The 21499-nt window shown below is 47.1% G+C and overlaps 2 protein-coding genes across 2 annotated transcripts in view; both read left to right on the forward strand.

Moving 5' to 3' along the window:
* Window positions 1-2248: 2248 nt before the first annotated feature.
* Window positions 2249-5165, forward strand: RPL37 (ribosomal protein L37). Its single transcript, XM_079787802.1, has 4 exons — window positions 2249-2339; window positions 3038-3173; window positions 3436-3520; window positions 4790-5165. Exons 1-4 carry the CDS (start codon window positions 2337-2339, stop codon window positions 4857-4859), a joined length of 294 nt encoding a protein of 97 aa, XP_079643928.1. The 5' UTR covers window positions 2249-2336; the 3' UTR covers window positions 4860-5165.
* Window positions 5166-14280: 9115 nt separating this feature from the next.
* The window catches only part of PRKAA1 (protein kinase AMP-activated catalytic subunit alpha 1), a 30537-nt gene continuing 23318 nt past the window's right edge, over window positions 14281-21499 (forward strand). Inside the window, exon 1 of the mRNA XM_079787781.1 lies at window positions 14281-14516. Within this exon, the coding sequence (XP_079643907.1) occupies window positions 14390-14516 (127 nt within the window). The 5' untranslated portion in view covers window positions 14281-14389. The remainder of the gene's footprint in view (window positions 14517-21499) is intronic.

Genomic DNA, 21499 nt, shown 5'->3' on the forward strand with positions numbered 1-21499 from the left:
CAAATTTTCTACTTTAAAAATTACTTCATAATAATTTTTGTTTTTATTAGCAGACTTTGGTTTTTAAAAACTATTTAATTGGTCTTTATTTACAGTGATGCAGTTCAGGAGAACCTGAAAATGTCACATGGTTATCTGATCCTAAATTCCTAGTCAGGTCAAGGTGGATGGTCACGCCCAAGCATGGAACTTTTTAGTAAAAGGTTTATCTTTGGTTCTTTTCCCAGCACTTATAAAAGAGCTTGGTAGTTATGTTAACGTAAAAACATTCAAACCTGTAAATAATTTTTGTGAGTTTATTTGAGCCAAACTGTCGACAATTGCCGGGAAGCAGATTCTCAATGGATTGGGATAGAGCTCTGGAGAATGGCGGTTTTTCACCTTGTTTTATACATTACAATCAAAAGAGGAGACGTTAGTGGGTTGCATGAAATCCACTGGTGATGAGATTAGGGAGATGGGAAAATGCAAAGGCGGGAAGCCTAGCTGGTTTGGCTCAGTAAATAGAACGTCGACCTGTCGGCCTCCTGGATTGAAGGGCCCCTGGTTTGATTCCAGTCAAGGGCACATGCCCAGGTTTCAGGCTCACCCCCAGTAGGGGGCGTGCAGGAGGCAGCCGATCAATGATTCTCATCATTGATGTTTTTTATCTCTCTCGCTCCACCTTCCTCTCTGAAATCAATACAAATATATTTTTAAAAATAAGTAAAATGATAAGACACATACTTCTTTTACTCAGGTGAGTACGGGATAGTTAACAGTCAATAATTAACAGGATAACAATAACAATGAAGGAATTCATGGTCTCTGTCCCTGCGCCCAGGTGCACTGGGTTGTTCCCTGAGGACTCAGGAAAAAGGGAAGTTACAAGTTACTCTTGACATTTCATAGGTATGTTATCTTAGCTGCAAAAAGACCAGAGGCTCAGTTAAGGTAGAAATTGACCTTGTCAGGGAAAATACTGGCTTAGAACATGACTACCACTATAACTGTTTTCAGTTAGTTTTAATTTCAGACCACCCTTTGTGGTTACTTTAGGTCGTTAAGTTTGCAAGTCTGCCATGCAGGCCTTCCCTGAGCTTGTCAGGTTAGCATGTGGCCTCCCTCTCCCCCTCCACAGTGATTAGGCTGAGCCTGTAGACACTAATCAACTGTTCACCTGTCCAAATTAAACCTGATTCCTAGAGTTCATCTTGTTCTGCTAGCGGTTAGTCAGTCTCCTTTGCTGATATTTCACATAGGACAGGTATAGGGTTCTTGGTTTGCTTTAGAAGGCACATTCTATGGTTATTTGGGAACGTTTTCCCCTGTGATTTTTAAATGTTTGGACAGTTTATAACGTTTTTGCGAGGGTTGGGGCTTTGTTGCATAAGAGGTTACAACTGGATTCATGCTTATGGAGGTCTGGGAACCACCAATTAGAAACTATTTGGAAAGCGTTTCTTCAGTACAGACTTCCAGACCCAAAGCTGCTGAGTCGGATTTCTTCAGGTCGGGGCGCTGGAAGCTACACTTGGGATCCACTTGTGGCCCGGCCCACGTGGCTCAGTGGTTGAGCCTCCACCTATGAACCAGGAGGTCCTGGTTGGATTCCCGGGGTGCGGGCTGGATCCCCAATGTGGGGGGCGCAGGAGGAAGCTGATCCATGATTCTCTCTTCATTGATGCTTCTATTTTTCTCCCCCTCTCCCTTTCTCCCTGTGAAATAAATAAAACACATTATTTAAAAAAAAAAAAAGATTCGGGTATGATTCCTGGGCACAATGAAACTCGGAAACAAAATTGTGCCTCTAAACTACTAGTTATAAAACACACGATTTGCTTGGGTTTTCAGATTCTGAGCCTCGATCCACGCAGCGACCTCAACTCAGCTCCGGGGAGAGTGGGGAGCAATCTGGGGAACCCGGCTTCTCCGCATCGGCGTCCCAGTCCTACCGAGCCCTCCGCACACGCCCCGCGTATTCGCGGCGCGGGGACCCCCGGAGGGCCAGCGTCACACTCCACCTTCCCCAGCAGCTCGGCCGGGAATCCGCGATGGGGTCACAACTCTGACAAATTCACGCGAAGGCCCAGGAGCAGGTCCAGCAGCAGAAGCAGAGGGAGGAGCAGCAGCACCTAGAGCCCAGTTCTGGTCCCGCCCGCCGGCCGGGAGCTAAACTCCTATTGGCCCCGTCTGGCTCCGGAACCTCCTTTCGACCCCAGCTCACCGCGGCGACGGACACTTGAGAGCGACGCACCGCGCCCGCCGGAAGTACTTCCCTGAGCGGAAGCTTCTCTGCGCGATATAGCGGAAGTGTCTTCTCTTCCGGCCTCTTTGGTCTCGGTGGCAGAAGCAAGATGGTGAGTTGTTTGCAAGGGCTGTTGTAATCGCCTTCCATCCTCGTCCCCCGCGCCTCGCTCCTCGCTCTCCGTGGCGGTCCTGGCAAGGTTCCCGATGAGGGCAGCGGGTGGACAGGAAGGAGACACGCTGTGGCCCTCAAGAACCAGAAGAATGTCTCCTAACTGTACCTGGGGTGCTGAGCCTGTAGTCGTGGACCTGGAGCCGCGTTAGGTCCCTTGCTGCGATCCGAGCTTTGGGGTCCCGCACCGCCCTGCCCTCGGATGGGCACTAAAGCAAGAAGCAGCTTGGTTTGGAGTGTTTGGCTCTGTAAGCAAAGGACTTAGTTGGTGGCGGTGGCGGACACGCTCCCGAAGGTTTTGGGGTGAGGGTAGGTAGGAAAAACACATACCCCCCCCCCCCCCAAATGTAGCAGATTTCAAAACACAGCAACTCTTGCGGAAAGCTTGAGATGACGTGGAAGGCCGGTAGTGACTTCGTTTTCTTTTTCTCAGTTTAAAGGTTTTTAATAAAATCTTTGGTCCAGTTATTGCTCTTCCCCACCCGCCGACACGTGTCCGGTAGTGATTTCTGGTTGAGCCTTTAAGGAAAGTCCCAAACTCCTCCCGCGGCTCCAGCCTTTCGGACTGTCTCATCTCCTCCTCTGGTTTCTGGGCCCGACGGGACTAGTTGCTGAATTGTTTGCCCCCTCCGTTTGCAGACGAAGGGGACGTCATCGTTCGGCAAGCGCCGCAACAAGACGCACACGCTGTGCCGCCGCTGCGGCTCGAAGGCCTACCACCTGCAGAAGTCCACCTGCGGCAAGTGCGGCTACCCCGCCAAGCGCAAGAGGAAGTGTGAGTGCGGCCGGCGGGTGGCGGGGCGCCGCAGGGGCGGGCTGTGGGCGGCACGGGGGGCCTCCCGGGAAGTGGTGCGAATGTTACGCCGGTGAAGCTGATGTTGAAAGATGAAACAGAGGGCCGGAGACCATGGGGGAAGGGAGGATCTATCAGATGTGAAACCCAAGGGAGGCTCTGTCCGACCTGTATTGGCCAGCGGTGCCGGCCAGGTGTCCGGGGAGAGGCATGCAGGCACCTTACCCGCACTTTGTGTTTTCAGATAACTGGAGTGCCAAGGCTAAACGACGAAACACGACCGGGACCGGTCGCATGAGGCACCTGAAAATTGTGTACCGCAGATTCAGGTACAGCTTCGTGGGTTGTGTGAGCTTGGGTGGGGACCATCTCCTTCCTGTAGGGGTGTGAAATGAGGATGCTATGCTGATGAGTGGGGTTAGAACCTTCGGATCCATTAAACTTAGATTTTATTAATCTTTCAGTAAACTGTAGTATGAGTTGTAAATGTCTCGAGGGCATGATTTGAGCTGGAGTCTCAAGATGTGATAGTATTTATTAGTACTACACTACTACCTACCTCTCACATTCTTGCCAAAATTTGTCGTGGCAGTGGTGTGTGAATGAGGTCTGGAGTCCCGCCTTGAGTTTTGTGGCTTTGGGCAAGTCCGCTGTAGAAAACTCGTCAGTTGCTATTGCGGCTGTACAGAGAGAAATCTTCAGTCTTGTTACTGAAAGGCAGGCTTTAAAAGTTCGTTAGAAATGCAGGGATTCCAGCCCCGGCCTAGACTTATAAACTGCATTGAAACGGTAGGTTTTTAAGCATTAACTGATTGAAGGGCTCAACTGAGGTGATTCCTTGTTGTGCACAGCTGCCTTGTGCAATGTAAGATTTTAGCAGAATCCTTGGCTTTTCTACCCACTCAGCTCCACATTTTCTAATTTCAAAAGATGGGGAAGCAGGGGCTTTGTAAACACAGAGCTCTTAGATGTGTCTGTCCTGTGCTGAGGTGATCTTTAATTTGCACAGTGGTGTGGACTTCTTGTCGAGTGGGCTGCTGGTGCGATGCAGGGGTTAAGAGCACGAACTGAAGCCAGCCTGGACCCTTTCTGTGCCTCAATTCACAAGTCTTAAAGGAGGGTAACAGCACACTTTCCTTAGAGTAGATGTGAATAGTGAGTGAGTTAGAATGTGAAGCATTGTCCAGCAGTTTAGGAAATACCTGCATTTAACGTGCCATTGTGCTTCCTTGGCTAAGGGAAGGTAGTTAATATCTCTGCCTCAGCACAGGGATCCGTTTTCACAAGTACCTTGGGTCTCTTTAACAGACGTGGGGAAATACTAGTCCAGTGCTCAGCACAACCAAATACGTTGCTGAGTTTACTTTTCAAGTGCAGTTAACTATATCCCTGAAATAGATACCTGGAAGCAGAAGGATGTAAATAAACTGTGGGAGCTTATCAATGATGTTGTACAAATAAATGTCTGAACATATGAATTCAATAGTGATTTCAGCATGTAACTGAGATAAGCTCGTTTAAAATTTGTTTTAGCAAAAAATAAGATGTATGCATGGCGTTGCTGAGGTATAACGGTTCTTGTTTTTAACTTGGTGCAGGCATGGATTCCGTGAAGGAACAACACCTAAACCCAAGAGGGCAGCTGTTGCCGCATCCAGTTCATCTTAAGGATTTGGATGATTAGTCGCGCAATAAATCTCGGTTTTAAAAAATATCTGGTGTGCTAAGGTATTTTTAGTAGGCTTGTGTTAATGAACTATATTGGCGTGGGACAACTTATTATCAGATGTACTTGTTTATTGGTGGCTTGGGAGTAATAACTTTTGTACTGGGTTGTGATGCTGCGTAAGGATGAGAGCCAAGTGGAATTCCAGGGTTCCTTCAAGCAGACGACACTTGAAGATACAAAGACTATAGTAAGCCCTAGCTGGTTTGGCTCAGCATTGGCCTGCGGACTGAAGGGTCCTGGGTTTGATTCCAGGTCAGGGCACATGCAAATATATATATATATTTTTTTAAGAATATAGTAAGAGGTCTGGCTGGCTTGGCACAATGGTTGAGCATTGACCTATGAACCAGGAGGTCACGGTTCAATTACTGGTCAAGGCACATGGGTGGGTGGGTTTTGGGCTGGATCCCCACTGTGGGGTGTGCAGGAGGCAGCCAATCGATAAGACTCAATGATTGATGTGCCTATCTCTCCCTCTGAAATCAATAGAAATACATTTAAAAAAAATATATATAGTAAGAGGTAAAGTTACACAGTTTATATATGGCTTATGGATATTTCACATGTTACGAGTAAATTAAAGCATAAATTCCTTTTAGCAACATTTGCAATAGGGTAATGATTAGGGAGTGGTTGTCAATCCTGTACAATAGGGCTTAGAGTACCAGTGAGACATGAAGGTTAGGGGTCAGATGAATTTTTATTATGTTGTGGCTTTTGTTTTTAAAGAGAGTAAGGGAGAGGGGGTAGAGAGATGGAAATATCCATGAGAGGAACATCATTGATACACTGCCTCCTGCTTGACCCCTACTGGGGATTGAGCCTGCAACCTGCGCATGTTCCCTGACAAGGAATAGAACCGGCTACCTCTTGTTTGCTAGGTCATTGCTCAACCGCTGAGCCACACCAGCCTGGCTAGGGGTCAAATGAATTCTATTTTAACTCATCCCAGTATCCAAAATGCTTGCTTGGCACTTAACATTGTAGACTGCGGTTTAAGTGAAAAAGCGGCCTGCAAGGTGTGTAAAATTTCGCTAGGGCTATATGCAAATGGGTGGATTGAGTAGGAAGGAAAGCCAAGTATAAACTTACTGTAGACTAAAGGCACTGATAAATTGATCCCTGGTGGAACTTTGTTAACCTTCAACTGGGTGATCAAGTGTTTTTCTGTGTTAAAGTGCTCTGGAATATCTTGCAATGCTTTCCCAGTTTGGTGACTTATTGCCAGAGTTTGGAAATGAGATAACTTTGTTGGACTGCTGAGTGAGGACAGATTACACAGCACAAGTGTTGTTGGAACAGTCACCATAAAATAGTGATTGAACTGCTGTCTAACTTCTCATTTAGGGTAGCATCCTAACCTGGCCTTCAGTGGTTTGCAATCTTCACTGCCTCACCAACTTGGTCTTTATGGTGCTCTAGAATGCTTTCCCAAGATACTAATTACTGCCCTCATCCTGCTTTTCCCTCAGCTTATATTCACTTGTATAGAAGCCCCTGCTGATGGGAATCTACATTGGGCTGCCTCCCAATATATGAAATAGTATTTTGGCTTGCTGAACCAAAATCTGACTTGCTCTCCAGATCTTTCTGAAATTTCAGTATTACTAATGGCTGATAACTGAGTAATGGAGGGGCCCATTAAGATAGGTAGCACTCAGTATGGAGTAAATGGTGTTGGTAGTTCCCTGAGGCAAGAAAAGCCCCATTCTGGTGTTAGACTTAACATGGCTTTGCAAATAGATACCTAGCAAATGTAAAAAGTATTTGCCTTACAAAATGTCTAATGATTTGAACTCCCAGTTATGTAGAGAAAATAAGTCCTTTCAGGGAAAGATTTAAAGTAAAAAAAAAACACAAAACTGATAAAACAGAGTATTGGAGGAAGGTCTAGCTTCCTCAAGTTGGGGCAGGTGGTAGAAGTGACTGAGGAGGTAGCAAATACACCAGGTGACAAATGGTGTTTCAGAAACGGCCACCTTGGGCAAACTGGAGGAAGAGAGTTGGCTGTATGTGGCTCAGCCACCTCAGTAGAGAAGGTGAACTCGGTGAAAACTGATTTTGGTCCCTGTGTCCCAGGGGAGCAGCCCTCAGAAGTAAGCATCTTCTCCAGGGAAGACAGACAGGAAGCAGGAGGCCTCAGAGGGGGGAAGTGCTGTCCAATTAGGGATGGCTCTGGAGAGCTCTGGGAACCGGCTGGGAGGAGGCACAGCATGGCACAGTGCTTTTAGGGCTGCAAGAGACTCCGGTGGTGGAAGCAAACTCCTTTCCTTTGGAGAGGAGACAGCCAAGGCACAGGTTACCCGTTAAAGGTGTGCATTTGCTGGTAAGAAAAATTTGGACAACAGTGAATGTTGTTGGAATGCATTCCTTTAATTAGACCTTATGGTACAATGTAGAAATAGTTTTTTAGCAAATTTGTCCTCATTGAATAGAATCCTTACTCATCTATGGCCTGAACACGGAACTTGGTGCTAATCATAGCTTGTAATATATAGAGGTCAAGATACCATTCAAATAATTTTATCACTGGATTAAATTTTTAAAAGGTAAAAGCAAGCCATTTTCCAGTCATATTGATCAGAGCGAATCTGCCCTTTCCTGATACCCTCCCTCAAAATATATGAAGATATATCTTGGAATAAAGTCTTCAATAGTTTTACATTTTTGAATGAATTTTTTCATCAAAGAGGCAACTTAGAATCTGAATAGATGAACTAGTAGACTTAAAGACAATATCACATTCTGTCTCATATTTTTCATTGTCTTGAGTTTAGACCAGGGGTGGGGAAAGTTTGGCCCATTGGCTGTATAAGGCCCATGAAATCATTTGGTCTGGCCCTGCCTAGGCATTGGGGGTGAGTGAGACTCAACTTGCATAAATCTGACCTGGCCAATGTAAGTGTAAAATGTGCCAGGCAAGCATTGTCTGACATATAAGTGAGCCACAAATGCAAACTGCTTATGTAGTTAAATATTCCAGTAGCCACATTTAAAAATTTTAAAAGTGAAGCTAATCTTAATGTGTTGAAATTTCAACAATATTTCCAATATATTTATTGTGTAATCAGTATAAGAATTACAGATCTTTTACATTCTCTTTCATATCAAGTCTTCAATATACAGTGTATATTATACACTTGGCACATCTCACTTCAGACTAGTCATTTCAGATGCTCAATAGCAATATGTGGCTAGTGGTTACCCGCCTGGGTAGCACAAGCCTACACAGTAACAAGTTTATTGTTTTGGGGTTGAGTGGTCATTTGGTAAAGTTGTCTTCACCACAAATAACGGTGCATTCACTAAGTATATAGGTGCAATCAAAACAAAAGTTACTAGTTTTTAGGTCAGTTATTAATTGAAACCCAATGTTTTACCTATAAAATGGTTGTACCTACCTAGCATTGTTGATTGTGAAATGTTCGGAGAACAAAGTAAGATGGTGCATACAAAGTGCTCAGTATGGTGCCTGGCACATGGAAAGAGTTTGATAAATGTTAGCAATTATTATCTTATATAGTAAAAGCCTAATATGCAAATTGTCCCCTCGGGCGGTCATTTGGGAGTTCAACTGTTCACTATGATGTGCGCTGACCACCAGGGGGTGGCGATGCGGCACTGGCAGCAGGCAGCAGTGGAGGGGCTATTGGCCCCCATGAGAGTGGGACCACCATGGGATAGTGGAGCAGGTGAGCTCAGTGGGTGGCACCAGGTCAAAGCAGGTGTGAGCAGGGGCTTAATTGCCCCGGGGATGGCGACTGCTGGGGGGCGAGGCCACTCCCCTCCCAGGCGTTGGTGGGGGGAGGGTGGAATGCTGCCAATTGATCACACCCCCCCCCCCCCCCCCCCCCCCCGAAAGCAGATGGTGGAGCAGGTGAGGGGCCGTGCCAGGCAGGGCTGAGGGGGCTGTGAGGCTGGGGGCGAGAGCTGGGGCCCTAGTCCGCAGGCCACCCTGAGGGACCCCACCTGTGACGAATTCATGCACCAGGCCCCTAGTTGCTATGAAGATAAAATTCCTCGACGAGGGATATCATATTGATAATAGTCCGGATCTGAAACTAGAACCAATTACTAGGGGAAAATGGGAAACACTGACCCAGCATTCCCAAGTCTAAACATGTATCCCACACAAGCACTATAGCATGGGCACAAACTTACATGTCAGTGGGCATTTGTTGTTGTATTTGTAATATTAAATAGAAACAACTAAGTCCTCTAAGTAGAGGTTGAATTAAATAAATTACATAAATTACTGTACATCCTTACAATAGTAATACAGATTTTTTTTTTAAACAAAAAACAGGCCTTTGTATAAAGCTATAATATAGTGTAGTATTGATTGGTATGAGAATAAACAAAGCCCAGCCTATGTGGCTCAGTGGTTGAGTGTCAACCTATGAACCAGGAGGTCACAGTTCGATTATTGATCAGGGCTCGATCCCCAGGAGGGGGCATACAGGAGGCAGCTGGTCAATGATTCTCATTGTTGAAAGTATTACATGTGTCCCCTTTCCCCCCTTACTTTCTTCACTGGGTCTTTATAGTTTCAAGAAGAGATTGGCGGTGGGTTTGCAAAATTCAGCTTCGGTTTGTTCCCTTGTAAGATGCTCTGTGGCTTAGTTGGCACTGTACACAGCTGAGGTAACTAGTGATTTTTTTTTCTTTTAAAGAAATAACAGAAACTTGCTGGGCTAAATTCTTTCCCTTCCTTTCTGAAATAAAAAATAAGAATAGACATAAGTCTGTGGAACAATCGCATCCCAAAATAAGCCCAAACACATATAGTAAAGGGATTTTTAACAAAGATGCCAAGGTAATTCCATGGAGAACGAACAGGCTTTTCAACAAATGGTCCTGAAACAATTAGACATAATTGTGGTGTGGGCATGTGTTTAGGGGGTGGTGGGTGGTGGTGGTGGGGATCTTCCACACACCAGTAAGCAATTCTCAGACATCAGCAGGGTGCCCTTTAATTCCACTCAATTCCCACACTACCTGGACATAGCATCAAACCCCACAGGTTCAGTCTACACGATCTACACGATCGCCCTTACCCCCACATCACTCAGAACCAGCTGCAAACCCACTAGTTACGACCCACTAGTTATAAATAAACAGAAGTTCCCACAACCTCCCTCCTGGGGGCTCTTTCGATTAACTTGATAGAGTGGCTCACAGAACTCGGACCAAGAATTAGGAATCACCTACACTAGTTAACAAGGGACAGTTATCCACAAACTAATTTTAATCACTGTCATTTCCTAGGGAGATTCTAACATGAATTGACTATCCATGTTCTCTAAGTGTTCGGTCCTTGGAACCCTTAACTCTACAAACTGGGGAGATCTCATCCATTATCACTGATCCATTTGTTTGGTGATGATGCCCAATCTTGAGGCTGAACTTCCTTTGGAGCAATAGACCTGTGTTACAAGTATATTCCGGGATATCTTTACCTGAATGTCTCTTAGGTACCCCTTTTAGGACCATATATATGTTTTTACTAGAGTATCTATCACAATCTAGCAAACTGCCTAATACCTACCTACTTATGTTTAATAAATATTGGATATTAGTTATCATGTAAGTATGGCTCAGCTAAGGGAATACTAGGCTGCGTTAGCAGCAGTGGAGTGCTCAGAATGTTTAGTTGTGGTCGCCATGTCAGGTGCACTAACACTGTGACATCCTTAAGAAGACAAGGCTGAGTGCTCAGCTCCCTAAGAACCTCTGAAGGGTTACAGGAAGCAGCTGGCAAGCGCCTGCTGAGACCCCAGGTCTCCGCCAGTGTTGGGTCACTGGTATGTCTTCATCAGCGCTGACATGTACTGTAACTCATTCACAGGAATAAAAGCCAAAGTACTGAAAACAATTTACATTTTCCCTCCCCTTAAACTAGAGTGGATTCAAGGCTACTTCTGTAGCGTCGCTCCTGCCCACTTACATCCCAATTTGCTTTGCTAGGGGCAGAGTTACAACCGATGGTCTGGAAACAGGGTGGAAGCCACAGTCTACCTTATCTTTGCCCCTACACCAGAAGATGCTGAACATGAGTATTATCTGTTCTGGGGGGAGAGGGGATTCAGAGAACTGCCATCCGAGATTAGGAGCTCCTCCAGAGCACCGAACATGACCCTCATTCCCTATCGATCCACGGTGTCGGCAGGTTATCAGATGCCTGAGGAAAAGAGCGGAGGTTTGGGGAACGGATCAATGGGAGACTGAAAGGAAGAGAGGGGAAGAAAATGTGACAGTTTCTTTTTTTTAGAAAGGAATGAAGGAAAGAGAAAAGTAAATAAGGCTTATTACTTTCTTAGAAACTGTAAATTGGATTCAGTTTTCCATGGGACAAGAAAATAAAACAGCAGTAAAAGCTGCTTATACAGACTATGGGAGACTGGACAGCATGACTTCTAATCAATGCAATCACTTGATCTATGATTTTAGGTTTAATTTCTCCAACGATGCTTTTGAGTGCATAGTGGCATTTAATAAATACTTATTAAATAGAATTATAGTCCAAAATAACACCAAAGGGCCCAGCCAGTGTGACTCAGTGGATTGATCGCTGGCTCATGCACCGAAAGGTTGCTGGTTCGATTCCCGGTCAGTGCACATGCCCGGATTTGGGATTTCAGGGCTCAACCCCAGCCAGGGGCATGCACTGATGTTCTATCACTCTCTCCCTCTCCCTCCTCTCTCTCTAAAAAAAAAACAAAAAACACACAAAAAAAACAACACATATTTTAAAATAACACCCAAGTGGAAGCAAACTGATGTTTCACTAAGTTTGTATTACTTTCTTTTTTCCCCCTGTAATTTTGTAACATACTTAAAAAATAATTCTTTATTGTTGAAAGTATTACATGTGTCCCCTTTCCCCCCTTTCTTCACTGGGTCTTTATAGTTTCAAGAAGAGATTGGCGGTGGGTTTGCAAAATTCAGCTTCGGTTTGTTCCCTTGTAAGATGCTCTGTGGCTTAGTTGGCACTGTACACAGCTGAGGTAACGTGATTTTTTTTTTCTTTTAAAGAAATAACAAACTTGCTGGGCTAAATTCTAGACATGATACACATTTAAAGTAATTTAAGATGCTATTTCGGGGGTGGAATTTGTTTGTTTGTTGTTGTTTTTTTCTCTAAGAGAATAGAGAGCTCTTTTTGCTTTGTGGCGATCCAAAAAGGCAAACCAGTGAAGGTGAAGAAACCCGCAAAAATCACAACAGTAACCACTGCCCCGCCCCCCAATATCTCAGTAATCAAAGATTTCTCAACTTTTTGGCCCTTCAAAATATGAGCAGTCCATAATAAAGCAGGAACTGGTGATCTCTCCAAGGCTAGCTGTAACTTCTCTGCTGAGCTGATGTAATTCTAAGCTCAGAGGCTTTTGCTGCCCCTGTGCTACCTTGCTGGAAACAAAACGGTGCTTAGTGCCTGCCACTTTGATTTCATAAACAAGGAGCATAGGAAAAGCAGGACAGTGTGGTAACTTTCAATGGAAGAAAATAACATTTTTAGTCTTTTACTTTTTAAGTATTATTTTCATGAAGAGTCCAACTCGTTGCCCATTGACACTGGCCCAAATGCTATGACACTGCAAAACTGGGGTCATATAGACAGTGTTGTTGTTTTTACACTTGATTTTGCCCAGGATGGAGAAACATAATTGAGTAATAAGCACACTTAACATTATATTTTTACAAATAAAGTGTGTTTATTAAAAATAAGTATACACTCTCTACTTTCCCTGTGATATGGCATGATCCCATTTGTATAGGCAATAGTCCACATCTTACTCTCTCCAAGTACAGTAAATATTTGTCCATCCCTCTGTTCCGCTTCCCGCTGGCACCTCTGAAGAGGACAGTCACCAGGATTTTGCGCTCAATAGCTCAGAGGCCCCCAGGCAGACGACATACTGTGACCAAAGGTGTGTGAGTGTCTCTTCTGTTCAGAATAGGACCTGTCATAAATTTACCAAGCCAAGAATTCCAGAAAAAGTCTCATCCTTCACCTGCAGATCATGAAAAAACATGGTGGGACACTCATAACCTGCATAGTGTGACCAGAATAAAAAGTACAAAAAGACGTCCAGATCGGGGGGGAAAAGAGGTAATAAAGATGCTTGGATTAGGAAAAGTGCCTACTCCTCAATTCACAGGAACATCCCTCTGGAGAAGGCAACACTGGAAGTGGTTGGACATTAAGAATCAAGCCCCGTGCCCTGACCGGTTTGGCTCAGTGGATAGAGCGTCAGCCTGCGGACTGAAGGGTCCCAGGTTCAATTCCGGTCAAGGGCATGTCCTGGGTTGCGGGCACATCCCCAGTAGGAGGTGTGCAGGAGGCAGCTGATCGATGTTTCTCTCTCATCGATGTTTCTAACTCTCTATCCCTCTCCCTTCCTCTCTGTAAAAAATCAATAAAATATATATTAAAAAAAAAAAAAAGAATCAAGCCCCGAGGCTGTCGCAGGGACCAGGCCACGGCTCACCTGTCCCTCCCGAGCGCCGGGGAGGGTGTGCAGTGCCATGTAAGCCCCCTGGACCAGGAAGCAATGAAGTCCTAACGCCACAGCGGTTTCAGACTAAAACGTGCCAATCATTTTTAGTTCAAGATGGTGAGCAAGTAAGTGTTCTCACTGAGACAGCATATTTTAAATGCTGGTCATTTCTACTGCCTAAAAACAAATTGTCGACTGATCGGATGCACGCAACCCTAAGTCTTGTTTCCAGTTGGGTGAAAGTCGACCTTTTACGGATAATCTAAAACATCAATTCCTGTGCCCCAGAATGTGTGGGTAACGCCAGGCCTGGAACCCAGAGGGTCCCTCACCTCCCCAACCCGGCCCTTCCCGCAGAGCTGGCTTCGCGGAGGGCGTTTCTGGAGAGGGTCCCGGAGGGGCCGACCCACGCGCCGCTCGGGCCGTCGCGGTGCCCAACGCAACGAATTGGCCCCCGGTCCAACCGAGCGGCGGGGGCGGGGGTTGAGTAACTCCATCCAGGCGGCAAGGGACAAGTCCCGGGGGGTTCTGGGTTCCACCCGCGCCGGGGACGCGCAAGGTTAGGAGGCGGCGGCTGGGCGGTGTCCCAACCGCGTTTCAGTTCAGACCGCGCTCCGACCCGGCCACGCGTGTGCGCTCCCGGGCGCGCTCGCACCGGACCGCGGTCCCCGCCGGCGGCCATCGCCGGGGGCGCCGCGGCGGGCGGAGGCTCGGCGGGAGGGGGCGGCCCCGGAGCGGCCGCGCTGCCCAGCGGCCGGCGAGCCCGCCCGCGCGCAGGTGGGCGGAGGGCGCGGGCGGAGGGCGCGGCGCGCGGGGACGGCCCGGCCCGCCAGGGGGAGCGTCGGCGCCGACGGCGGCGGGGCCTCGGCGGGCTGCGCTGGGCGGCGGCTGCGGCGGGCTCCCTCCCGCGTCCCCACCCTCCTCCCGTCCGCCCGGGCTGCCCGCCCCCTCCGCCCCCTGCCGGCGCCATGCGCAGGCTCAGTTCCTGGAGAAAGATGGCGACGGCCGAGAAGCAGAAACACGACGGGAGGGTGAAGATCGGCCACTACATCCTGGGGGACACGCTGGGCGTGGGCACCTTCGGCAAAGTGAAAGGTGAGGGCCCGGGGCGAGGCGGGGCCCCGGCCGGGACCGGCCGCTGGGCTCCTCGCTCCGCGGCATCCCCCGCCCCGGCCGTACCCGTCTCCGGGCTCGCCGTGCGTCCGGCGGGAGCGGGGCCCGAGGCGGCGGGACGGCGGCGCGGCCGGCGGGCCGGGTGGGGGCGGGTGGGGCCGGTCGCCATGGCGACGGCGGCGCGGCCGGGCGGGTGCGCGCGGGGGGCGGCGGGGCCCGGGTCCCCGGGCGGGCGGGCGGCGGGGGGCGCGGCTGCGGCGCGGTGTCCCGGCGCGGAGCCCGGGGAGGCGGCCCCGTCCGCCGGCCGCGCTGCCTGGGCTCGGGGCCAGCCCATCGCGCCCCGGGCAGCCCTCGGCATTGTCCGCGTTTCCGTCCTCTTCGGGAGGCCGGCCACCTACCTGCTCGGGCCGATCCCAAGGGCGAGGTGTGTTCCTCCCAAAGTCAGGGTGCGCTGGGGGTGGCTCACGGAATTGAAACAAACAAACAAACGGAAAGGCCATCTGGGCGGAAAGGATGCCGAGTTTTCGGCGGAGCCAATGGGTAATGAACTGGTCCTCTTTGGCGATGCGCGGTTTCTGTTCTGAATGCGGACTCCACGCCTCCAGGGTTTCCCAAGGACCAGGTCGCCGTGTCTGTGCCAAACCTGGTAGGTAGTGCGGGTGTTGCGTCCAGATAGTCCTTACTAGTTCATTCATGCACTTCCTTTCCATGTACTTTCACGGGGTATTTGCATGTGAATACACAACTTAGTGTTCATCATCAGAAAACATTCTTTAAAGGGAAAAAAGTGTGGGCTCTCTTGCCCAAGTGTTTCAATTCAGTGTTCTGGAAATAGAAACGTGCTCTCCAGTCCACCAGTTCTGGCACAAGAAGTTTAACTGCAAACTTTGTGAGGCATACTTTCTTTTCTTTTTTTTTTCATTAAGACATTTGACTGTGTTATGAGGGATTCCAGAGGAAAATATCATGAAACGGACTAATGCATGCATTGGCTTTGGACAAATTAATAGCCTATGACTTGCAGATAAAGATTTGACTTGCAAGAAAGAAAAGTTGGTGAAAGTCTGTACGGTGAATGCACTAACCGAGTCTTGCTCTCCCAGAGCTAAACACACATTTTCTGATTTTGCCTCGGGATGGAAGAGGAGAAAGAACCCTTCCTTCTCTTGCCCTTTCTGAGTCATAGGACTGGAAAAGTGCTGTGTAGCCGCAGGGAACCAGCTGCCCAAACCTTCTTTGAGAATCAGCAAGGCCACCAATGTAAGACAGTAAGAAGCAAACGCCAGGCTAGGGCGATAACGTCCTGTAGGGTGGGTCTGTGTTAGGTCAGTGAGGCGGTTCTGTGCCCTTGAAGTTATCTATCTATTTGGGCTGTGCTGTCTCTGTGCTTGTTAGCAATTGCACACTGCCTTTAGTTTACAAGTATTGCTCAGAAATGCTCGTTAATGACCCCCACGTAGTGATGACAATAGTGATGTCCTCACCTCCCCCACCGTTCTGCTCGGATTAGGATGCTCATCATTCTCCTAATGTAGACCTGAGCAGTCAGGTGTCTCTCTCTCTCTCTCTCTTTTTAATTTGCTAGGAGGCTTTTGGCATGGCAGATAGGAAAGTAAGAGGAAATTTTTTGTGTTCTGGGTTTGTTCTGTGATGTGGTTGTGTGCCATGAGCAACAGTGACTGCTGTTCCTTAACCTTCACTCCTCCACATGTGCCTCACACTGTCAAAGTCAACAGCATCACATAAGTCAACAGCTTCACCAAATATAGAAAGGCCACTATTAGCCAAGGGAACATAGGTTTCAAAGATATGGTTCACTTTGTTCATAAATGCATTAGTGGATGTTGGTCAGAATCCTCAACCAGTGCATTTTTTTAAAAATCATCACCAGAGTATTTGTTTACTGATTTTATAGGGAGAGGACAGGAGAGAGCGAGAGAAAGAAAAACAAACACTGGAGTGAGAAACATTCATCAGTTGCCTTTCGTAGGGGCCCCAATGGGGACCGAACCCACAACCTAGGTACGTACCCTGACCTGGCATCGAACCCATGACAGTGTTCCAACCAACTGAGCCACCTGGCCAGGGCTCAGCCAGTACATTTTTAAGTTGTTAACCAGTTGGGATGCTTTTCACCCCAAGTAATGGAAAATCCAACTCAACTGAGCCAAGAACATCTCTTCCTGTTGTGCTCTCTCCGGAGGAAGTGCTAGCGTACCTGTCACGAATCCCGTTGGCTCATCCAGTCCCTCAGGCCAGGAATGCCTTGTGCCAACTGGCTTAGGCTGTGCTCCTAAGTAGGCACTAGCAAGGGAGATGGAATTACCCTCGGAGGAATATGGCCACTCTTGGATATGTGTGTGTGTGTGTGTGTGTGTGTGTGTGTGTGTGTGTGTGTGTTTGTGTGTGTGTGAGGGGGTGGGGAGGGGGATCTTATGAAGTACTTGGATAGTGTGGGGGAACAGGGAGATGTCTACACAGAAGTGGGTATTGGGAGAAAGTGGGATATAGCTGCTCAGTGGGCAGGCCAAGGTAGCTACTATAGAGGTGACGTTGGTAACTTACACTAGCTTTAATTTGGCAAGAATTCTTAGGAATAATATTAGCCATATATAGGGTGTCCCCAAAAATGTATACACACTCATTTCTGTAGATTCTTTTAAATCTTGAAAATGAACAGTATGTTAATAAACACTGACTTAGAATCATTAAAAGTATATACATTTTTTGGGGGACACCTATTATTTTAATCGAGACAATTTGGAGTAGGTAGAGTTTTGAAAGTTAGTTAACACATTGGTAAATTTAACCCAATATCATATTCCATGTTTAGATGGAATTTAATTTTTGGGAAGGAGGGGACTGTAAATTTATAGTGATTATTTTGTTTCCTAATACAAGGAAAAAACTTAATGGTAACATTTTGAGGGGAAAATTTAAACAGACAACAGGGTTAATTTGGAAATATGCTTGAGTTATCTTTTATTACTTCCAAGGATTTTCTTTTTTTCCTGGTTGTTAAGGTGTTAGTCCAAGATGCTAGGCTCCACGCCCTTGCTGGTCCACTCCCCTTTCCCTGCCAGGTAGAAGAATTATAAAAGCATGAATGAACAGAGTCATGTGACTAATGCAGTAATTAAACTGGCAGTTTTTGTTAGTTTTCCAAGAGAAGGCTTCCTTTTTAGCGGGCTGGGTGTGTCTTTGGCAAATGAGTTGTTTATACATAGAATCTATTAGGTTGGCAAGTATTTCTACATAAAACTACAATTTCAGGTTAATAGGTGACTGTTCTCTTTGTGAATGAATCATAGTGGAAGTTATTTAAACATTTGTTTAAGTAAAAAATCTTATCTATGAACTAGAGCTATATGTATCAGCATGGATGAATCACAAATATGTAAGAACAAGTGGCCTGGTGCATGCAATTCATGCACATTAAAAGGGAATTAATTAGAGGAAATATTTTAATATTGCTATTTGCCTGTTCTCTATAATAGAAGTGTCAGAGATGAAAGAAAATTAGTAAAATATATATGAAAATCTCCCTCCTTTCAGAGTCTGGGGCACACCATGGGACCCAGAGTCAAGTCCCCGCCCACCCGTGTGTGCCTGAAAATCACGCAAGATCCAGACCCGGCCGGTCCCAACCCCATCAAGCCCCTCAGGGCGGGGGGCACAGCCTTAGGTCCCCCGGCCCAGCGCTGGGCGGAGGACACAGCCTCAGGTACCCCATCAAGCCCCACCGGGTTGGGGGCGCAGCCTCAGGTCCCCTGGCCCCAGGGCGGGGGGCGTGGCCTCAGGTCCCCCGTCCCGTTCTCAGGTCCCCTGGCCCCGGCGAGGGCATGACGACCATTTGCATATTAGCTCTTTATTATATAGGATAGCTCACTGAAGCAGAAATATGTACACTCATGTTATTTATATAAATTTTAAAATTAAAATTAACTTCTAGAAATCTATCCTATAGTTGCACTCGTGTGTGAAATAATGAGTTATTTATTGCCATATTGATTGTAAATGCAAAAGATTGGAAGTAAGTTCTAATAGGACAAAAGTTATGGTTTATCCATACAGTGATATGCCTTGCAAACATGAAAAAAAAAAAACACAAGAGACTTTATGCAATTTAGGGAACAATTTTCAAGGTGTAGTTTTAAGAGGAAAAATAAGGGGATAGAACAATGTTTATAATATACCTACCATCTATATGTATAAAAAACCAGCGACCAGAACGACCGGAACGACCAGTCGCTATGTCCCTATGATGCCCACTGTGTCCAGCCATCTGCCCTGATCGGGGGCGGGGCTGGCTGGCCAACCTCCCACGGCCCCTCCCCCCGGCCAGCCCTGCCCCTGATCAGCCCCCCTGACTCCATTGGGGCTGGCCAGCCGGACCCCACCCATGCATGAATTTGTGCACTGGGCCTCTAGTCTAATATATAAAAGGCCAGGGTTGTAACGACCGATCACGACTGGAGGCTGACCAACCCGAAAGTCCTTCAATCAGCGCTGGGTTGCCAGGGCGACCCAGCACTGACTGCCCAGGGGGCTGAGACCCAGAGAGAGAGAGGCAGGGTCTGATCGTAGCCTCAGCGGCAGCTGTTGATCAGTACTTGCCTCTCTCTTTCTCTCCCTCTTTCTTTCTGAGATTCGCCAGCAGCCGGGCTTTTCTTTCTCCCAGCTTCGGCAGGGGCTGCTGTTAAGCCCCGCCTCTCTGGTCAGGCCCAGAGATAGGCCTGAAGATGATGACTGGCATAGGAAACGACCAGTCAGAACCAAATGTGGGTGCTGTGAAGAACCAATGGCTGTCTAGGAGGTGGAGCTTTTGATGCTGACTGGCAAAGAAACTGACCAATCAGAACCAAATGTGGGTGCTGTGAAGAACCAATGGCTGTCTAGGAGGCGGAGCTTTTGACGCTGACTGGCATAGGACCCGACCAATCCGAACCAAATGTAGGTGCTGTGAAGAACCAATGGCTGCCTAGGAGGTGGAGCTTCTGACGTTGACAGACATAGACACTGACCAATCAGAACCAAATGTGGGTGCTGTGGGGAGCCAATGGCTGCCTAGGAGGCAGAGTTTTTGATGCTGGCATAGAAACTGACCAATCAGAACCAAATTGGCTAGCAGAGGAGGGCAGTTGGGGGCAACCAGGCCGTCAGGGAAGGGCAGTTGGGGGCGAGATCAGGCCAGCAGGGGAGGGCCATTGGGGGCGAGATCAGGCAGCAGGGGAGGGCAGTTAGGGGTGATCAGGCTGGCAGGGGAGGGCAGTTAGGGGTGATCAGGCCGGCAGGGGAGGGCAGTTAGGGGTGATCAGCTGGCAGGCAGATGAGCACTTAGGAGCCAGTGGTCCCAGATTGCGAGAGGGATGTCCGACTGCTGGTTGAGGCCTGATCCCTGTCCCAAGGGATCCCCAATTGGAGTGGGTGTAGGCTGAGCTGAGGGAACCCCCCCTCCGTGCACGAATTTCATGCACCGGACCTCTAGTTTATATATAAAAAGCAGGGCAAGTATTTGCTTATGCATAAAGTATCTCTTTAAAGATGCACGTGAAATTGTTACATTAGTTGTTCAGAGGAGGGGAACTCGGTAGTAGGGGACATTTCACTGTGTATCCTTTCGTACTTTTGAATTGTGTGCTGTAGGTATTGTGTGTTCAAAAGATTATACAACATTACATTTGCAAGGTAAGCATAGGAAGACATTGTTTCTATATTGTCTATGGATTCATACTTGTGGGGAAGACAAACACCACATTCAAAATAGTGGTTATCTCTGGGGAGAGAGGAAGGAGAAAGATCTGTGATGAGTCATACTGGACTTCAGTTGTACTGTTTTACTGCTTAAGCTACTGGTGGGTGGGACGTGAATATTTGGTATGCCTTTTGGGATGTCTGAAGTGTTTTATTAAAAGGTAGCTTTCTTACTCTGGCTGGGTGGCTCAGATGGTTAGAACATCATCCATACACCAAGAAGGTTGTAGGTTCGAGGTTGGGGCACATATGGGAGGCAACTAATCAATGTTTCTCACATCGGTGTTTCTCTCTCTCTCTCTCTCTCTCTCTCTCTCTCTCTCTCTCTCAAATCAATAAACATATCCTTAGGTGAGGATTAAAAAAATAAAGGTAGCTTTCTCAAATTCCCACCTATAGCTTTTAAAGTTTACCCCTCTCCAGGATTTTTATTTTTTGATAATATTTTTAGAAGTGAGATCTCTTTCCTATTTAAAATCCTCTCTTTCAAAGTATGATCCTGTTTCACTTCAGGATTACATACCTGATTAGAAGAGCATTTGTTGCAATGTTCCACAGTTAGACAGAGTTCCCTTAGAGAGCAAGAACAGGTTGTTAGCTCATATTTAGTTGACTAATCTGTTCTGTGAGGAAGAAGCGAATTCTGGTAACCTTTGCTGTGAGTAGTGTGCAAGTCTTCCATTTTGTTCAAAAGCAACACCTTAGCACTACTGCAAAACAGAGTCTGAAGAGGAGAATTTTGAGCTTCGGAAAAGGGGGACATCTCTTAGTACTGCATACCTGACAAGGTCCATTTATGACATTAATCGATTATGGAGCAGCAGTTAAGCAACTGAGCTTAGTCAGTGGAGAATCTTTAGACTACTTGTGAGAAAATTAGGTTTCTTGTGAGGCTAAATATGACCATGTGTGTTTCCTAAGCCATAGGACACTATAGTTTTAGAAGTATTATGCTACTGACTTTCTAATATTGAAGTATTTTGGTAATTGGGTTCAAGGCAAATATTTTGTTCCTATGTGTAAGGAAAATACACAAGTAATCATCTGATGGCCTTAAATTGCCAAGATTTGCTGGGAGGAAAAGGATGGTTAGTGGGGACACTGCCTTCTCTGATAGAGGAGATATTTTAGAGTGTTGGGACATTATTTGAAAACCTCGGAAGGAAAAAACCTATGCCCAGTTAAGACTGGGAAATGCCAGGTTAAACATT

This window comes from Cnephaeus nilssonii, assembly GCF_951640355.1.
Source record: "Cnephaeus nilssonii genome assembly, chromosome: 2".
In the NCBI taxonomy this organism is placed as follows: Eukaryota; Metazoa; Chordata; class Mammalia; order Chiroptera; family Vespertilionidae; genus Cnephaeus; species Cnephaeus nilssonii.

Excerpts from the sequence above, each read along its gene's own strand:
- RPL37 (XM_079787802.1), top strand. Across the intron at positions 3,174-3,435 it reads CGCCAAGCGCAAGAGGAAGT|ATAACTGGAGTGCCAAGGCT; the intron begins GTGAGTGCGGCC and ends TTGTGTTTTCAG. Across the intron at positions 3,521-4,789 it reads ATTGTGTACCGCAGATTCAG|GCATGGATTCCGTGAAGGAA; the intron begins GTACAGCTTCGT and ends AACTTGGTGCAG.